Source organism: Erpetoichthys calabaricus, chromosome 3 (genome assembly GCF_900747795.2).
Source record: "Erpetoichthys calabaricus chromosome 3, fErpCal1.3, whole genome shotgun sequence".
NCBI classification, from domain to species: domain Eukaryota; kingdom Metazoa; phylum Chordata; class Cladistia; order Polypteriformes; family Polypteridae; genus Erpetoichthys; species Erpetoichthys calabaricus.
In genome coordinates, this window is record NC_041396.2 from 123,901,647 (window position 1) to 123,916,631 (window position 14,985).

The 14,985-nt window shown below is 38.6% G+C and overlaps 1 protein-coding gene across 1 annotated transcript in view; it reads left to right on the top strand.

Moving 5' to 3' along the window:
- The window catches only part of LOC114649345 (kinesin-like protein KIF13B), a 664,407-nt gene that overhangs the window by 301,104 nt on the left and 348,318 nt on the right, over positions 1 to 14,985 (top strand). The window contains exon 17 of the mRNA XM_051924704.1: positions 1,668 to 1,878. Within this exon, the coding sequence (XP_051780664.1) occupies positions 1,668 to 1,878 (211 nt within the window). The remainder of the gene's footprint in view (positions 1 to 1,667; positions 1,879 to 14,985) is intronic.

Here is a 14,985-nt window from a genome sequence, read left to right on the forward strand (position 1 = left end):
AAAATCTACTTTCCAAGATATTTTCAGAGTTAGTCAGATTCAAATATCTCCTTTAATTAGGTGTTTTTAATGGGTTCATTTTCATTGCTTTTTTCTCTTTGTCAAAGGTGACTTTATGATGTTGAAAAAATGTCTACTGACAAGTTGCACATTATCAAGTTAAACTGAAAACATCTATCCATTTTCTTAACTTAATGTAAAACAAGAATATATTAAATTAAACATTACAATAAATCAGTTTAAAAATTGGAAGTCCTTTAAGTATTTAATTAAAATTTAGGAAAAAAATAACATTTTTATTTATTCTCCTGTAGTACTAGCTTTAGAATACTGATAACTTTGTAGTTAATATTACATTAAGCAAATGTGAGCAGATCTGAAAAGGAGCAGTGTTTAATCTTTCCCAGGCTTTTTCAAATTTCAAATAAACAAATCCTGAAGTCTGTAGTAATACTCATTTACATTTGAATTGTTTTTACACTAAATTTAAAAGTGGTTGCTATACACTTCATTATAGTAATCAGAGGTACAGTTTACATACAGGCAGCAGACACCAGATTATGAAACAGTTCTGTTCCTGTCAAAGTTAGTAACCCAGTTTTGTATATTTGTATATAAGTTGGAACTTGCACCGAAGATGTCTGTTAATAAAAATATTGTCAAAGTGCATAATGCTTGTATATAAAGTTCAGATACATACTGTAGATAAAGAGTTGGGGCTGTCTCAGACTCACCCCATATATTATGGTGTCATAATAGTAAACATGAGTTAATATGTTTGTGAAACGTGTTTCCAGTCGAGACAAAATGATGGCGGTGGTGCCAATTATGAAGTTCAGTAAGGTGAAAGAGACCAGTTCAGGAGCCCCAGAAACAGAAGTGATTACATGGGCTACTGATATTTTAGTTTCTAGATTTGCAGATGAAAGGAGAGGAGAAGCTTGGGGTGGAATTACAAGATGATGTTGTTTCCTAGGCACTCGTGTATGGCCCACCCACACTCAGCCCATATCTGTTGGGTCGGGCAGACAGAACCGAGAGGTCATAAACATGAAAAGGCATCAGCATTGGTGTGGAGGGAGCCATGACAATGCTGAACCCTGAACTTGTACAAATAGAGATCCAATAACCACTGAGTGACATGTGGCTGTGACTCTTTATATAATGCTATTCCCTGGAGGGATGCATGGTTGGTGATTAGAGTGAACTTGCGGCCAGGATGGTAGTACCTCAGCTGCTGTATGGCTTATTTGATTGTCAAGGCTTCCCATTACACTGCTGCATACCTGGTCTCCTGGTCCAGTAGTTTCCTGCCTCATATATTTACCATTTTGAGTAGTGAGCTAGTCTTATTGTTAATATTATATAATAAACACATACCTTTAATTTGTGTCTGCAATAGCTGGTGTAAATTTATAGTACCTGTACAAGTTAGCGTTTTTTTTTTTTTTTTTCACTTTTATTTATTTATTTTTTATTTATTATGTAATTGTTTTTAAATTTTATTTACAAATGCGAGGAACAGGTACCTCTGCTAATCTTTATTAAAAACAAACATATTAAGCTAAAGCTGTCTGGGAAATTTAGCATTGCTTTTTCTGTTTATACACTAAATATCTGTGGTTTTTATGGATTTTGACAGTTACGTTTTTTGTTTTTTTCCTTAGAACCAGTGCAGTCTATTCTTTGGAGTTTAGAACAGCATCATGAAGAAGAAAAGCAGTCTGCCTTGGAAAGACAGCGCATTATGTATGAACAAGAATTAGAGTATCTAAGACGCCACATAACACGGCATGATCAGCCTAAATATCATAGTATGGAACGCCTCTCCACATCATCCAGTAGTGTACAGCAGAGACTACAGTGGAATGAAGAGAGGTATACAAAAAAAATTTGGTTTGTGTTATAGAATGTACAGTATATTGCAACCATATTGATTAATACGTTAATTCCCTTGATTTATTTCTGTACAAGTTTAGGAATGTTTTTGGGAATTTCAGGGTTTGCTTCATGACATTTTCATGTAAAAACTAACATTTCTTCGAAATGCACTATACTGTAAAGTTTGCAAATAGAAAGAAGTGAAAGTTTTTATTGATGCCTTTTCTCATTCCACCTTTTCAATTGTGTTTCAATCAGTCATTATTTTATGTTGCAATCATAATGTGTGTGGACACTAGAGGGCACTGTTGCTCCTCAAACCCAACACAGCAGACACGGGGCTTAAGTTAAAAGCACAAAGATTTTATTTATTAAGAGAAAAACTGTTCACAATCATTTCCTACCACCACAGCCACAAGTAAATACTTGGCACAGCACACATTTATTCTTTTCTTTCTACTCTGCTCCTCCCAGCAAGCTTTTTCCACCTTCCGCCCGACTTTGGCTTGTCCGTGTGAGGTCAATCAAGTCCTCTTATACTGGCCAACCCAGAAGTGCTTCTGCTCTTCTGCTAGTGGCTAGTGTAATAATGTGCCGGTGTTGAGCAGAAAGCGAGAGAGTCAAGAAATCTAACAGAGGTAGAGTAATAGGATAGCAAGGTATAGGGATAGATAAGATGGAGGAGAGTGCAGAAACAATTGAGCCCCAAGAAACAGCAACAGTAGGCCATTCCCAGAACGTGTGGAGAAAGGTGCCTTGTGCATTAACACTACAATACTTGAAGCTTATGAAAAAATTCGTAATGCCAAGCCATCCTGAATTCCTTTGCACCTCTTAATCAGCATCTTTGTTTTGCAAATGTGTCAGTCAGCACAAGCAACAAGCAGCATGCTATCCCATCCCCCCACCTACACTGCTGATGTCAGACGCTAAATTCTCAGAGCTTAAGTCTGTTTATCTGGGTGTGAGGTGCCTGGAATTGTGGAGGGTAAATAATATACCGGTATTTGGAATAAATACATTTCATGTGTGTTCCATGTCTACAAATCAAGTGTAAGTTTTTATTATGAAATAGTAATAATAATAGCATCTCACTAGTAAAACAGTTAATGCAAGGAAGACCAGGGATCGAACCCAGAACCTCTTGATTTAGAAGCAGCCATTCTTACCTGTACAGCAGCCATGCAATTGATATTTGGGCTTCCATTTTTACATATTGACAGCAACATGTAAATTGAATAATTTCTTTTTCTTTGGTTATATTCTTGAATAAAGGTGCACTTGTTTTGTTGTACCTTTTGTGAAAGTGTTGATTTGATATTTGAACTTCAGTCTTTACACATTATACACTTCATGTCAGCATTTTGTTAATTATTACTGTAACATTTACAATAACATATGAGCAAGATAAGTCTACGTGCCAATAGTGTAGTAAAGGCAATTAAAATTTGTTTGTCCTTCTCCACTTTAAGCCCATCTCTAAGTACCCCAAAAACAGCTGTTAGTGGATTAGGAGGGATTGTGACACTAAGGCTGTCTGAAAATGATTTAAAGATTTTGGTCCAGATTGATGTTAATTTGGTGCACGCCGAAAACATGTGGCCCAGTGAGGCTGGAAGTTGATTGCAGCGTTCGCAGGTTGTATCTTGCCCTGGAAACATTTTGAACAATTTTAAACGAGAGAGATGTACTTGATATATAATTTTGAGTTGAATAATTCTATTCTTTGCACATATGGAGCTTGAGTGAATTCTGTGCATTGCTACTTTCCACTAGTTTTCTGAGATGTTGAGTGAGAGATCCTTTTCCCACTGTACTGTTGGATCTTTGAAAGGGAGGGACTGTAAAATGTTTTTATATATTATGGAGATGCTGTCTGAGTGTTCAAGACTGATCGATATTTTTTCCGGTGTAGAGGTAGGTGGGAGGTGAGGAAAATTGTTCTGTTTAACAAAGTTTCTAATTTGAAGGTAGTGAAAGAAATGTGTTGCTGGAATGTTAAATTTGGAGTGTAATTGTTCATAGGATGCAATGACATTGTCTATGTACAGAACTCTAAGTGATTTAATCACAGATGTTTTCCAGATATTTTAAACTGCATATGTTTGAGAGAGTGGAAAAAGGTGGTTCTCATGCAGAGGTGCCACAGACAAAAGCCTCTGTATCTTAAAATACTTCCTACATTGGTTCCATATTCTGAGTGAGTGAAGCGCAATTGGGTTGTTAGTATATTGGCGATAACTTGTATTTATTGGGGTGCAAAGCAAGGAATTTAAAGAGGTACTGCAGGATTTTATTTCTATTGTGGACCAAGCCTGTGTATGTTTGTCTATTTCTGTCCATGTTTTCATAGCTTGTATATTTGCTGCCCAGTAATAAAACTGAAAGTTAGGTAGAGCCATGCCGCCTTCAGCCTTTAGGTCTTTGTAGGGTTGCCCTTTGGATACGTGGATGTTTTGAATTCCAAATAAATGAGGTTAGGGTTGAATCTCATTTCTTAAGAAAAGATCTATTAATGTATATTGGAATGTTTTGAAATAAAAAGGAAGGATATTCATCTTAACAATGTTAATTCTTCCAGCTAAAGTGAGATGAAGGGAAGACCATCTATGCAAGTCTTGCTTAATTTTTCCATACAGATGGCAAAATTTTGTTGATAAAAAGCTTTATGTTTACTTATGATGTTTACCCCTAGGTATTTAAACTGATCTGCAATGATTAAAGGGAAGGTGTCCAATCTAATATTGTATGCTTAAGAATTCACTTGGAAGAGCAAATTCTAATTGATTCTCAGACCAGAAATCTGTTGAAATTCTGTTAATGCTATTAGGACTGCAGGCATAGTATTTTCTAGATCTGATATATACAGTACCATATCATCTGCATATACTGTAGAGAAACTTTCTGTACCAGTCCTTCTCTGATAATCCCCTTTATCTCATAAGCATTTCGATAGTGAATTGCCAGTGGCTCAATGGCGATAGCAAAAAGCAGTGGCGACAAGGGGCATCCTTGTCTGGTACTACGGTATAGTTTAAACTGATCTGAATTAAAGGTGCTAATACAAAATGGTTGTTTGATCCATGCACAAATGTTCAGGCCAAACCCAAATTTCTCCAATGTAGTAAAAATGTAGTTCCATTCGACAATATCAAATGCTTTTTCTGCATCCAACAAAAATAATATCTCCAGGGTGTTTGAGTTTGTGGGTGAATATATTACATTAAACAGGTATTGAAGATTGGAAGCTAAGTGTCTTCCTTTAACACTAGAATTACCAAAGCCTACAAAAAAACTCGTAGATCCACCCCACCTTAAATCGCTTCACACCACTCCATCAGCGTCTTTTGTCCTGTAAATGTGTCAATAAGCAGGAAGCAGCCTATTATCAAATCCCCCCCACCGCCGCACAGTTTTCTCAGCTCAAGTCTGTTTACCTGCGTGTCAGTTGCTTAGAGATGTATAGATTGAGAAGTCAAGCAAAATGACACCTTCTATAAATACTATATGGTTATCTGGAACACATGCATTTCATGTGTGTTCTGTGTCTACAACTATCTATATAAACACATGGTTAAAACAAACGTTTTTCATGTTTTAGTAATAATTAACAAAATGTAGACATGACGTGTTTAATGTGTGAAGCCTGAAGTCCAAATATCAAATAAACACTTTTCACAAAAGGTACAAATATAACAGAACAAGTATGCTTCTATTCAAGAATATAACTGCAGAAAAAGAACCCGCGTTAAGGTGCAACATTCACACCCTTTTGATACGATCGCTTCGGTGGCGCAACGGTAACAACTGTTGATTGGTAATCCAAACTTCACGGGTTCGACCCCGGACGACTCCGTTTTGAGAAGTGAGCTGCTCTTATTCTTATTATCTTAGAATAAAAACATACATTTGATTTGAGTCTGTAACAGCCTGTGTAAATTTATGATACTTGTAAAGGTTAGCTTTGTTTTTTTTTTTTTTTTATTCAGTTTTATTCTCTCAGTCGTGTTCACGATCCTAATCTGACACTGCTGTTTTCACATAAAGACGCGCTATAACAGAGGTGAACTCCGATGATGATGATGGTTCTACATCGGAGAAAGAATGCACATCGCACTTTTGCCGTTGCTGTACTTTGTATATGTAGACAGGAAGCTCTGCAGTCTACTTGTGACTTTACGATTATAGGAAGTAAGTAAATAAATCAGGATAAATAGGTAAATAACATTCGATCTGGCTCTTATATACAAAGTACAGCGATGGCAGCTTCCACCTGCAGCTATAGACTCTTCAGTATGCAAGCGACTCTCCACGCTAGTGTTTAGATCTGGACGGTGTATGTGCCCAAAAATGAAGTCTGACTGCATTCTCGTACCATTGCTTGCGAACTGAAGTGTCAGCGTGCACTTTTCATGGCATTACACATGTATTTTTTGAGCATGCCTGTGTCGATCAAACACAGGAAGCTCTGCCGTCTACAAAACATTAACATTTATATGTTACTTACATAAAAGCCAGATCGAATGTTACTTATTTTGATTTATTTACTTACTTTCTACAGCGTAAAGTCACAAGTAGATAGGGTAACCATCGGAGCCTGCTGCTTTTCCACTCTGAAGTGAGCTCATAGCATCTAGTAATTCTGATAGTGCCAGAGGTTTATCCAATTCCTCTGCACTAAGAGTATCTATTTGTGATATCTGTAATGCATCCAGAAATGCATTAGGTAGTGTCTTCTTTAAACTGAGTAGAATATAAGGATTTATAGTAGTTTGTAAATGTGTGCATTATATTTTTATGGTCAGTGATTTTGTCTGTGTGTTGTTGAATTCTGGGATTGCATTGTGAACTTCTTGCTGGTAGATTTGTTGAACTAAGATCTTATTCGCTTTCTCTCCATGTTCATAATAATTATGTCTTCATTTAAATATGAGTTGTTCAGTTTCTTTATTTGTTAAGAGGTTGAGTTCTGAATGCAGAGCCTGCCTTTTCCTATGAAGTGCCTCACTTGGACACCTGGCATGTTCTTGATCTATTCTAGTAATTTCACTGATGAGCTCTGATACCTTCTTGGTTTCCGATTTATTTCTGTGGGAAAGATAGGCCTTCAGGGTTTCCCAGAGTATTCTTGCAGAAACCTCCGAGGATGTATTTGTCTCTAAAAAAAAATACTGATTTTCTTGGATATAAATTCTGTACAGTTCTCGTCTGCCAATAAAAGTAGATTAAGATGCCATCTGCGAGATGAGTATGTGGGGCATAATGATTTCAGCTCCAAAATCAAAGGGGCATAGTCAGAAATAACAATATCTTCGTACTTATGAGATTTAATCATAGGCAAGAAATTGTTATCTACAAAGAAATAATAATTTCTTGAGTAGAAGGAATATGCTCTTGAGTTTGGGTTTAGAAATCTTCAGGGGTTTGATAAGTTGTGGTTAGTTACAAACTGTGTAATTGTCTTTGCAGTGTTAGATGGCATTGCCCATGTGGCAGGAGACCTATCTATATCTGGATTTTATGAGTATTCACATTGGGAATGGATGCAAATATATTTTGCATGAATTCCCTACCATTGATATTGGGTGCATAAATATTTATCAAAATCACTTTACAGTTAAATGAATTATCTGTGACAATCACATATCTCCCTTTAGGATCAGATACTACATTCTGTTCTATGTATAAGAATTCCCATACCTCTAGTTTTGTTTGTAAAGCTGGAATGGAACATTTGGCCAGTCCAGTCTTTGTGCAGCCGAAATTGATTCTTACTTAGTAAGTGGATGGTCTCCTGTAAAAATATTATTTTAGCGCTTAGACCTGTTAGGTGAGAGAATACTTTTTTTCTGTTTAATTCGTGATTCAGGCCTTTAACATTCCAGCTCACAAAGTTAACTGTCCAGTCATAGAGACATTGATTCTGAATTTTTGATGTCACTTTGTAGTCTTAACTGAAAGTGAGACAGCTTTGACCTTAATTTCCAATTTTCCCAGGAGTTATTGTCATGAAGCCTATTGTTACATTGGTACTTATAATTATAAGGATATAAAGGATAGATTAGAGATAGCCTGCTCTCTTTCTCTCCCCCACTAGTCCACCCACACTCCCATTTTGCCTCCCCACTTGAGGCTGGACCAAACTTCACAAAGTCCCAGTCCTCTGACATATCTAGAGACAGAGCACATCCAAAACAAAACAAGCCCCCAGCAGTGGCGTATGAGGAATAAAATTGAATATCTATTGCCAATACAGTCCAATCACTGTTAGCATAAAATATAATCATCAACAGTCTTGAGATAGTAAGATAGTAAACCCAGGGAATGGTGTTAAAAAGTGGCCCTGGATAAGCATAGTAAACCCTAATACAATAATAATAATAATAATGATAACAATAAACCAAGGATATAATATTGAACTGTCTCCTTTAGAAGAGAAAAAAAAATTAATTTCTTGCACACATATATACATATACACATATAATTGTAATTAAAGCATAAACAAAAAGTGGCAGAGAAGGGAAAAGGATGTATAATTACAGTACCAGTGTCATTGCAAGCAGATCAAACAGCCGGTTAGATTTTCTATGCCATGCCATGATAGGATGCAACTCACAATCTTATTTAAAAAAAGTGTCGGGATCAGTTTTCTTAACTCTTTTTCTGCTTCCTTTGTAGAGGTATAGATGTAATGCTTGCCTTGAATATCCACTTTCCGTTTGGCAGGGTACAAGAGGCTGAATCTGATCTCGGTTTTACGCAAGTCCTGTTTAATGTAAAAAGCAGCATGTTTAGCAGCTGTTGAGGGTGAGAAATCTGGGGAAAATACGAACGTAGTTATTTTCAAATGTAATCTCTTGTTTTTGTCTGAGAAGTGACATTACATGTAATTTAAATTGTAATTTTTTGAAATGCACGATAAGACTCCTAGGTTTAGAGGTATTTGTTCCCCATATGCAGTAAGCTGCTGCAATCTCTGTGTCTGATTTACAGTCCTCTCCAGTTATTTTAGAGAATAGTTCAGATACAAATTTCACTGGGTTTGGATTTTCAAGATTCTCTGGGAGACCTTTAATTCTAATAATTTTCCTTCTGCATCCATCTTCCTGTGCAGCAAGTCTGTCTCCCGAGTTTTTTGCATTCAGAATTTGCAGTTGTTGCTTTTCCATCAGTGGTAGATGCCAGATGTTCGGCTGTTTCAATTCAAGTCATGAATGTTTGCTTAACATCTTCCAACTAAGCACCAAGTGCTCCCAGTTTATTCTCAAACTTAGATGCAATTTCCTGAATTTGTTCCTCAATTTTTTCCAGCATACCTTTAAAGGCTGCCACAAAGAGATTATATACACGTTTCTCCAGGTCTTTATTATCCAGCCGCAGCTTCTCGTTTGTATTCTCGTTTGTTTTGAGCATACCATTTATTTCTTTCTTGAACTCCTTTATGTCTTGAGCGGTGGCCGTGGCCATTGCAGAGATTATTACCTTCAGTTCAGACCGATCGTTTCAGCCTTCGTGCCCCACAGGTGAAGTGGCAAGCCTTGTTACAGCCGATGCTCCTGGCTCGCGAGAAGTAGATGAAAACGTGGAAGGCAAGGCCATTTCCATTTTCAATGGATCTTCTGGAATCGACGAGCTATCATGATCTGCATCACGTGCACATTTGCTCCCACTTTTGATCTCGACTGAAGACGATGGAGCGGACTGGGGTCCCGGGAAATCTGTGTTTTCGTCTGTGTGTTGCAGGTCAGTCCCTTTAAGGCCATACCTTGAGTATGGACTTGGACTTGATGCCTGTCTAGGCTTGGGTGTAGCTTTAGATTTCTTTTCTGTTTCTTTCTGAGCTCTGTCTTTACTGCTCATGTTTATATATGATTGCAAAAACTGTAGGAGAACCTCCTTGAATTGGGGTAAATACAGGATACCTCAGGATGATAAAAAAAATAAGAGAAGAATTAACACCGCTGCTAATGGATTTCTAGTTCAGACATCCATCTCCTGTAATGGACGAGACCAACTCTGTAATGGACGAGTTCAACATTTCTTGCCTCGCACGGAACATAAATGAAATATATGTATTCCAAATAATGATACAGTAATCCTTCACTTATCGCGGGAGATAGGTTCCAAGGCCGACCACGATAACTGAATTTCCGTGAAGTAGGCACAACATATTTATGTAATTATTTAGCGTGTATTTGGACGTTTTTAAACCCTCCCTGTATTGTTTACAGCCCACCCTTTACTCTGTTAATAACAGGGACAACTGCTAAGCAATATGAAATCGGTAGATAAGTTAACACTTACTGTATAGCGAAGTACACGTAGCTATATATGACGTGATGATGGTGATGAATATGCTGCACAGTAAAAATGATGACGATGAAGGTGATAATCCCCTGAATGCAGTAGCAAGAGCACGTTAATACTGAATGAGTGAGATGAGACTTCCTGGTTAATGCAGCACTCTGTCGCTGAGCCAATCAGCAGCACACAGGAACTTAACTGCGTGCTCTGATTGGGTAGCTTCTCAGCCATCCGCCAATAGCATCTCTTGTATGAAGTGAACTGGGCAAACCAACTGAGGAAGCAAATACCAGAAGTAAAAAGACCTATTGTCCGCAGAAACCCGCGAAGCAGCGAAAAATCCGCGTTATATATTTAGATATGGTTACATATAAAATCCGCGAAGTCGTGAATGTTAAACTGAAATAAACACGACGTTTAATTTGCTGATAACATTTATTAGAGGCGCTCAGCAGCTCCCTCACACCGTCTTGCCCCTTAATACACACACAGTAAAAAAAAAAAACTCCCACACGCCCCTCGCATAACCTCCGCCTCCCCTTCTCCCGGAAGCACATACGCTGGGTTAAATAGTGCAGGTGAGATGTGATATATTAACAATCTCCCATATAATTTTTTTACAACAAAAACAACAAAAGAATAAAGGGGAAACATATGTAACAAAGTCCTTGGTTACCATAGCAGAACAATAAAGGCCACAGCAAACACAAACAAAACAGTAGTTACATATACAATTGAAATTGCATAAGCTTGGAATGTAGCCCCTTTATTTTTATTAAACTTTTTGATAAGACAGTTTTAGATAAGATTTCAATAGCACCATAGCCCTTCGCTGAGTATTTTTAATAACATGAGAGCAGATGCTCCCCTTTTTGTAAGGCAATCAGCAAGTTGAGCTTTTGTGTCCGACCAGAGAACCTTCTTTATTTTTTTACTCTGTATGAGCTCCTTTATACTGCTTATTTCCAGTCTAAGTCGTTTCTCAGTGACCTGTTTTGTTGACTTAAGAGCATCAAACAGAGTGATTATCTGTTACACAGACCAAAGGGGGAGCATTCAGATCAGCATTTCCAGTAGTAAGCTCAGAAAAGAGGGTCGCCAGAAAGATAGCATTATCTATTCCATCTGACAGGGCTAGAGTTTCCCCTGCCAGAGTGCTCCTCACCACACGTCTAATTCTCTTAGACTGCCAGAAGAGGGGAGAAAACTTCCCTCTTTCTCCCATGAGACCAATTAATATACCCCCTTGTGTACCCCCATCAGGAAGATTTCCTAGGGAGGCATCACTGAAAACTGTCAGATTCAGAGCATCATTGTTTCCCAAATGCTGAAACCTGAGAGTGACTTTTTCAGATTTAAGCTTTCTAATGACCTTATTTATCTCGTGAATTGACTGAACTGTGGCATCTTTTATATTTGACCCCAATCTGCTTACATCAAACATGATGTCTGGTCTTGTTTGTTTTGCAAACCCATCTGTCCAATTTTTGACCTAAGTTGCTGTTCTTCAGTCTCATTAACAGAGGCATCTCTCTGCAGGGCACGTGCTGCCGGTAGGGGAATTGGCTGTAAGTTTTCAATGTAACTATGCTGATGAACATGAATTTCACCATTAAAAGTAACAAAGTCCATTCCCACATAGCAGAAATTTTCATGTTCCTCACACCCCACCTGAAATGCAGACTTAAGCGTAGGAATCACATATTTCGAGAAGTTTTGTGAGCCTGCCCAAAGAAAATCATCAACATGACATGGAAGTACTCCAGTAACCTTACACTGCTCCAGTAGAATACTGCTGGATCTTCTTTGGACATTTTACCACCTGTACTCAGCGTACCAATACAGCAAGGCCGTAAACACACTTGTTGAGTTTCCATAGAGTATTTTTCTTTTCTGCTTCAGCAGGAGGCCGGATATGGATTTCTCTGGACAACTGCATGCCCTGTAAGAAAGCAGATTTGATGTCCATGGAATGGACGTGCCATTTGTTTTGACAGATTACTGCTAACAATAGTCTAAGAGATTCAGAAGCACAAGTTGGAGAATCTTTCTGCAGCTCGTGAATATTAAACTCTTCAAATCCTCTAGCTACGAGTCGTGCCTTGGGCACAATGCCATTGGGAGTTTCTTTGAGACTACAGACCCATCTGGTAGAGACACACTTTTGACCTACATCGTCAACTTCTTCAAAAACATTGTTTTTGTACCAATTCAAGATTTCATCCCGCTTAGCCACATCAAATGAAATGTCTTTTGTTATAAGCACATCACTCTCCCCAACAGGTGATTCAATGTTAAGATTATCAATACATGATAAATCTGCTGACTCCTTTTGCCCATCACTGCCATCAGGTTTAATATGTTGCAAATTATACCAGCTTTTGTATTTACCAGAAGCTTTGCCTGCTCTACCTAAAACCCTTGCTTTCTGTAGACCACCACCATCCTGCTTCATAAAGGTCACAGTTTGTCCCTTCTTAATCTTTACACCAGTGGGAGAGGCAGGGTTATCACAAACAATGTGATCTGTTTCCATTTGTGTCATACTAGGATGAATCACTTCTCCTGTATTTACCTCCCTGTCGCCGATTGTTTCCTATTCGCTGTCTGTATTTTCTTCACTTTCTGAGCTTACTGCTACCTTGCTTAAGCTGTTTTTTTTTTTTGCCTGTTGTCTTTTACAGACTGCTCATCCTTAGATTCCTGATCCTGCGTGTTTATCTTACAGAGTCTGGATTGATGCACTCTTACAAGAATCCCCCCATGTCTTATAAACACCACAGCTCCATCCTGACCAATAACTACCCCTGGTCCCTTCCACTCTGGACAGTCCCCTCTTTTGTAATGTACCTTGTCTCCGGTCACATACATTTCATCAGTGGGCCTGAGCTGCTTACGTATTGCCCTTCTAATTCGCTCAGATGACTCAGCTTCTGTGAATGCTTTTCTGGAAGCATGTAAGGCAGAAATATGTTCTCCCACTCTAGCACTCATAGTAGTGCCTTCTAAAGCAGGTGGTTTATCGACTATCACAGAAGGAAGATTAGGATTTCGTCCAAACACCAACTGATACGGACTGTAGCCATGAACGTTTAACATACTGTTCTTAGCCATGAGGGCCCAATCAAGGGCAGTGTGCCAGTCACATCCATTCTCTCGTTTGACCTTCAGGATGATTTCAGTCAGTGTCTGATTATGTCTCTCGAGTAGTCCGTTGCTCCAGGGACTGTATCCTGCTGCTGTTCTTGTCTCGATGTTAAAATTCTCAGCCATGTCTCTGATCTCTTTACTATTGAATTCACCTCCGTTGTCGCTGTACAGCCTCTGAGGGGCGCCATGAACACTAATCCAAGTGTGAATGAAGGAGTTTACAATTTCAGATGACTTCTTTGTAGTCACAATGTTTCCAGCGCTGAACCGTGTAAAGTGATCGATTATGTGAAGATACCTCACACCTGGCTCTAACTCGTGTAGATCCACCGCCACAGTCTCGTTATACTCTGAAGCTAAAGGTAACCCCACAGCAGGCTTTGGCTTTGTCCTTTTGTACTTCTTGCATATTTCACAGTCATTTACTATTTGTTGTAGAATAGTACAGCATTCTTTGTCCTTATTTCCTGAACTGTAAATAAGTCTCTGTAGTCTGTCTGCTGACGCATGACCAAACTGCTTATGGAGCTTCAGAAGGACTCTGTGTTTCTCATCTGTAGACATATTTTCTGTCACTGTAAGGACCTCCTCTTCACTTTGAGGCTTTTTAGCTTTTTTTGTCTCTGATGTCTACACAGTAATGTCCAGAACTAGTAAATTCAAGAGGAATGGATTGTTTGAACATCACTGCACTGTCCTTTTTCATGTCCAGAATGGTTCCTGCCTTCTTCAGTGACGTTTTACTTAGCAGAAGTGGAATGTCAATCTTAACAACTTCGGTTTCAATGTTGCATTTTGTCAGTCCTATTTTAGCTGGTAATTTCACATTTCTTGTGGAATACACCAGACTCCCATCGCCAAACCGAAATGGTCTGCAACTTGGAGTTTCTGTTTGCATCAGTTGGTTCACTTGATCTTGAGTGAGGCCGTCAATAGAGTTTTCTAGCCATTTTTCTCCACACACAGTACGAGTACAAGCCGTGTCAATAATCGCCGATCCCAATGATTCAGTCATAAATATCTCAGCATCTGACATGGAGGCCTTTATGGACAATGTGATATTACACTCTTCTACATCTGCATCTTCAGTTATTCGCACTTGTTCAGTTTTCTTATGCGGACAGTCTTTAGCCCAATGAAATGTACACTGGCAAATAGCACATCTGGATCTCTTACCAAACTTATCCAGTGGATTAGTCCCCTGTAATGGCTGCTTTTGTAGTCCACTTTGCGACATCACGTTCCGTTTCCCTCTGCCTTGCGGTCTTTGTTCTGTGAAAAACGCAGATTCTTGGTTCACTTGTATTCCATTCAATGACCCTATAGTTTTCCTTCCAAAAATCCTCTTGAGAGCCGACTTCATGGAGGAGAACTTTAATTCTGTACAGGCCGTCAAAGCTAGCTGTCTGCTTTTTTCATCGAGGCAAGCCGTATCCAAAAGCTTAAAAGCCAACACAGCATCAGGAAGCGTCATATTATACTTTTTCATTCGGTTATAATGCTGTTCAAAATCAATTATGTAGTCCGCCATGGAAACTGAACTGCTGTTCGTTATGCCATCAAAATAAGAATACGCTTCATATGCGCGAACCTTTTCCTCTTTTAGAAACACAGCGTCAAGCTTCGCCATTAACGTCGTCATACCGCTAT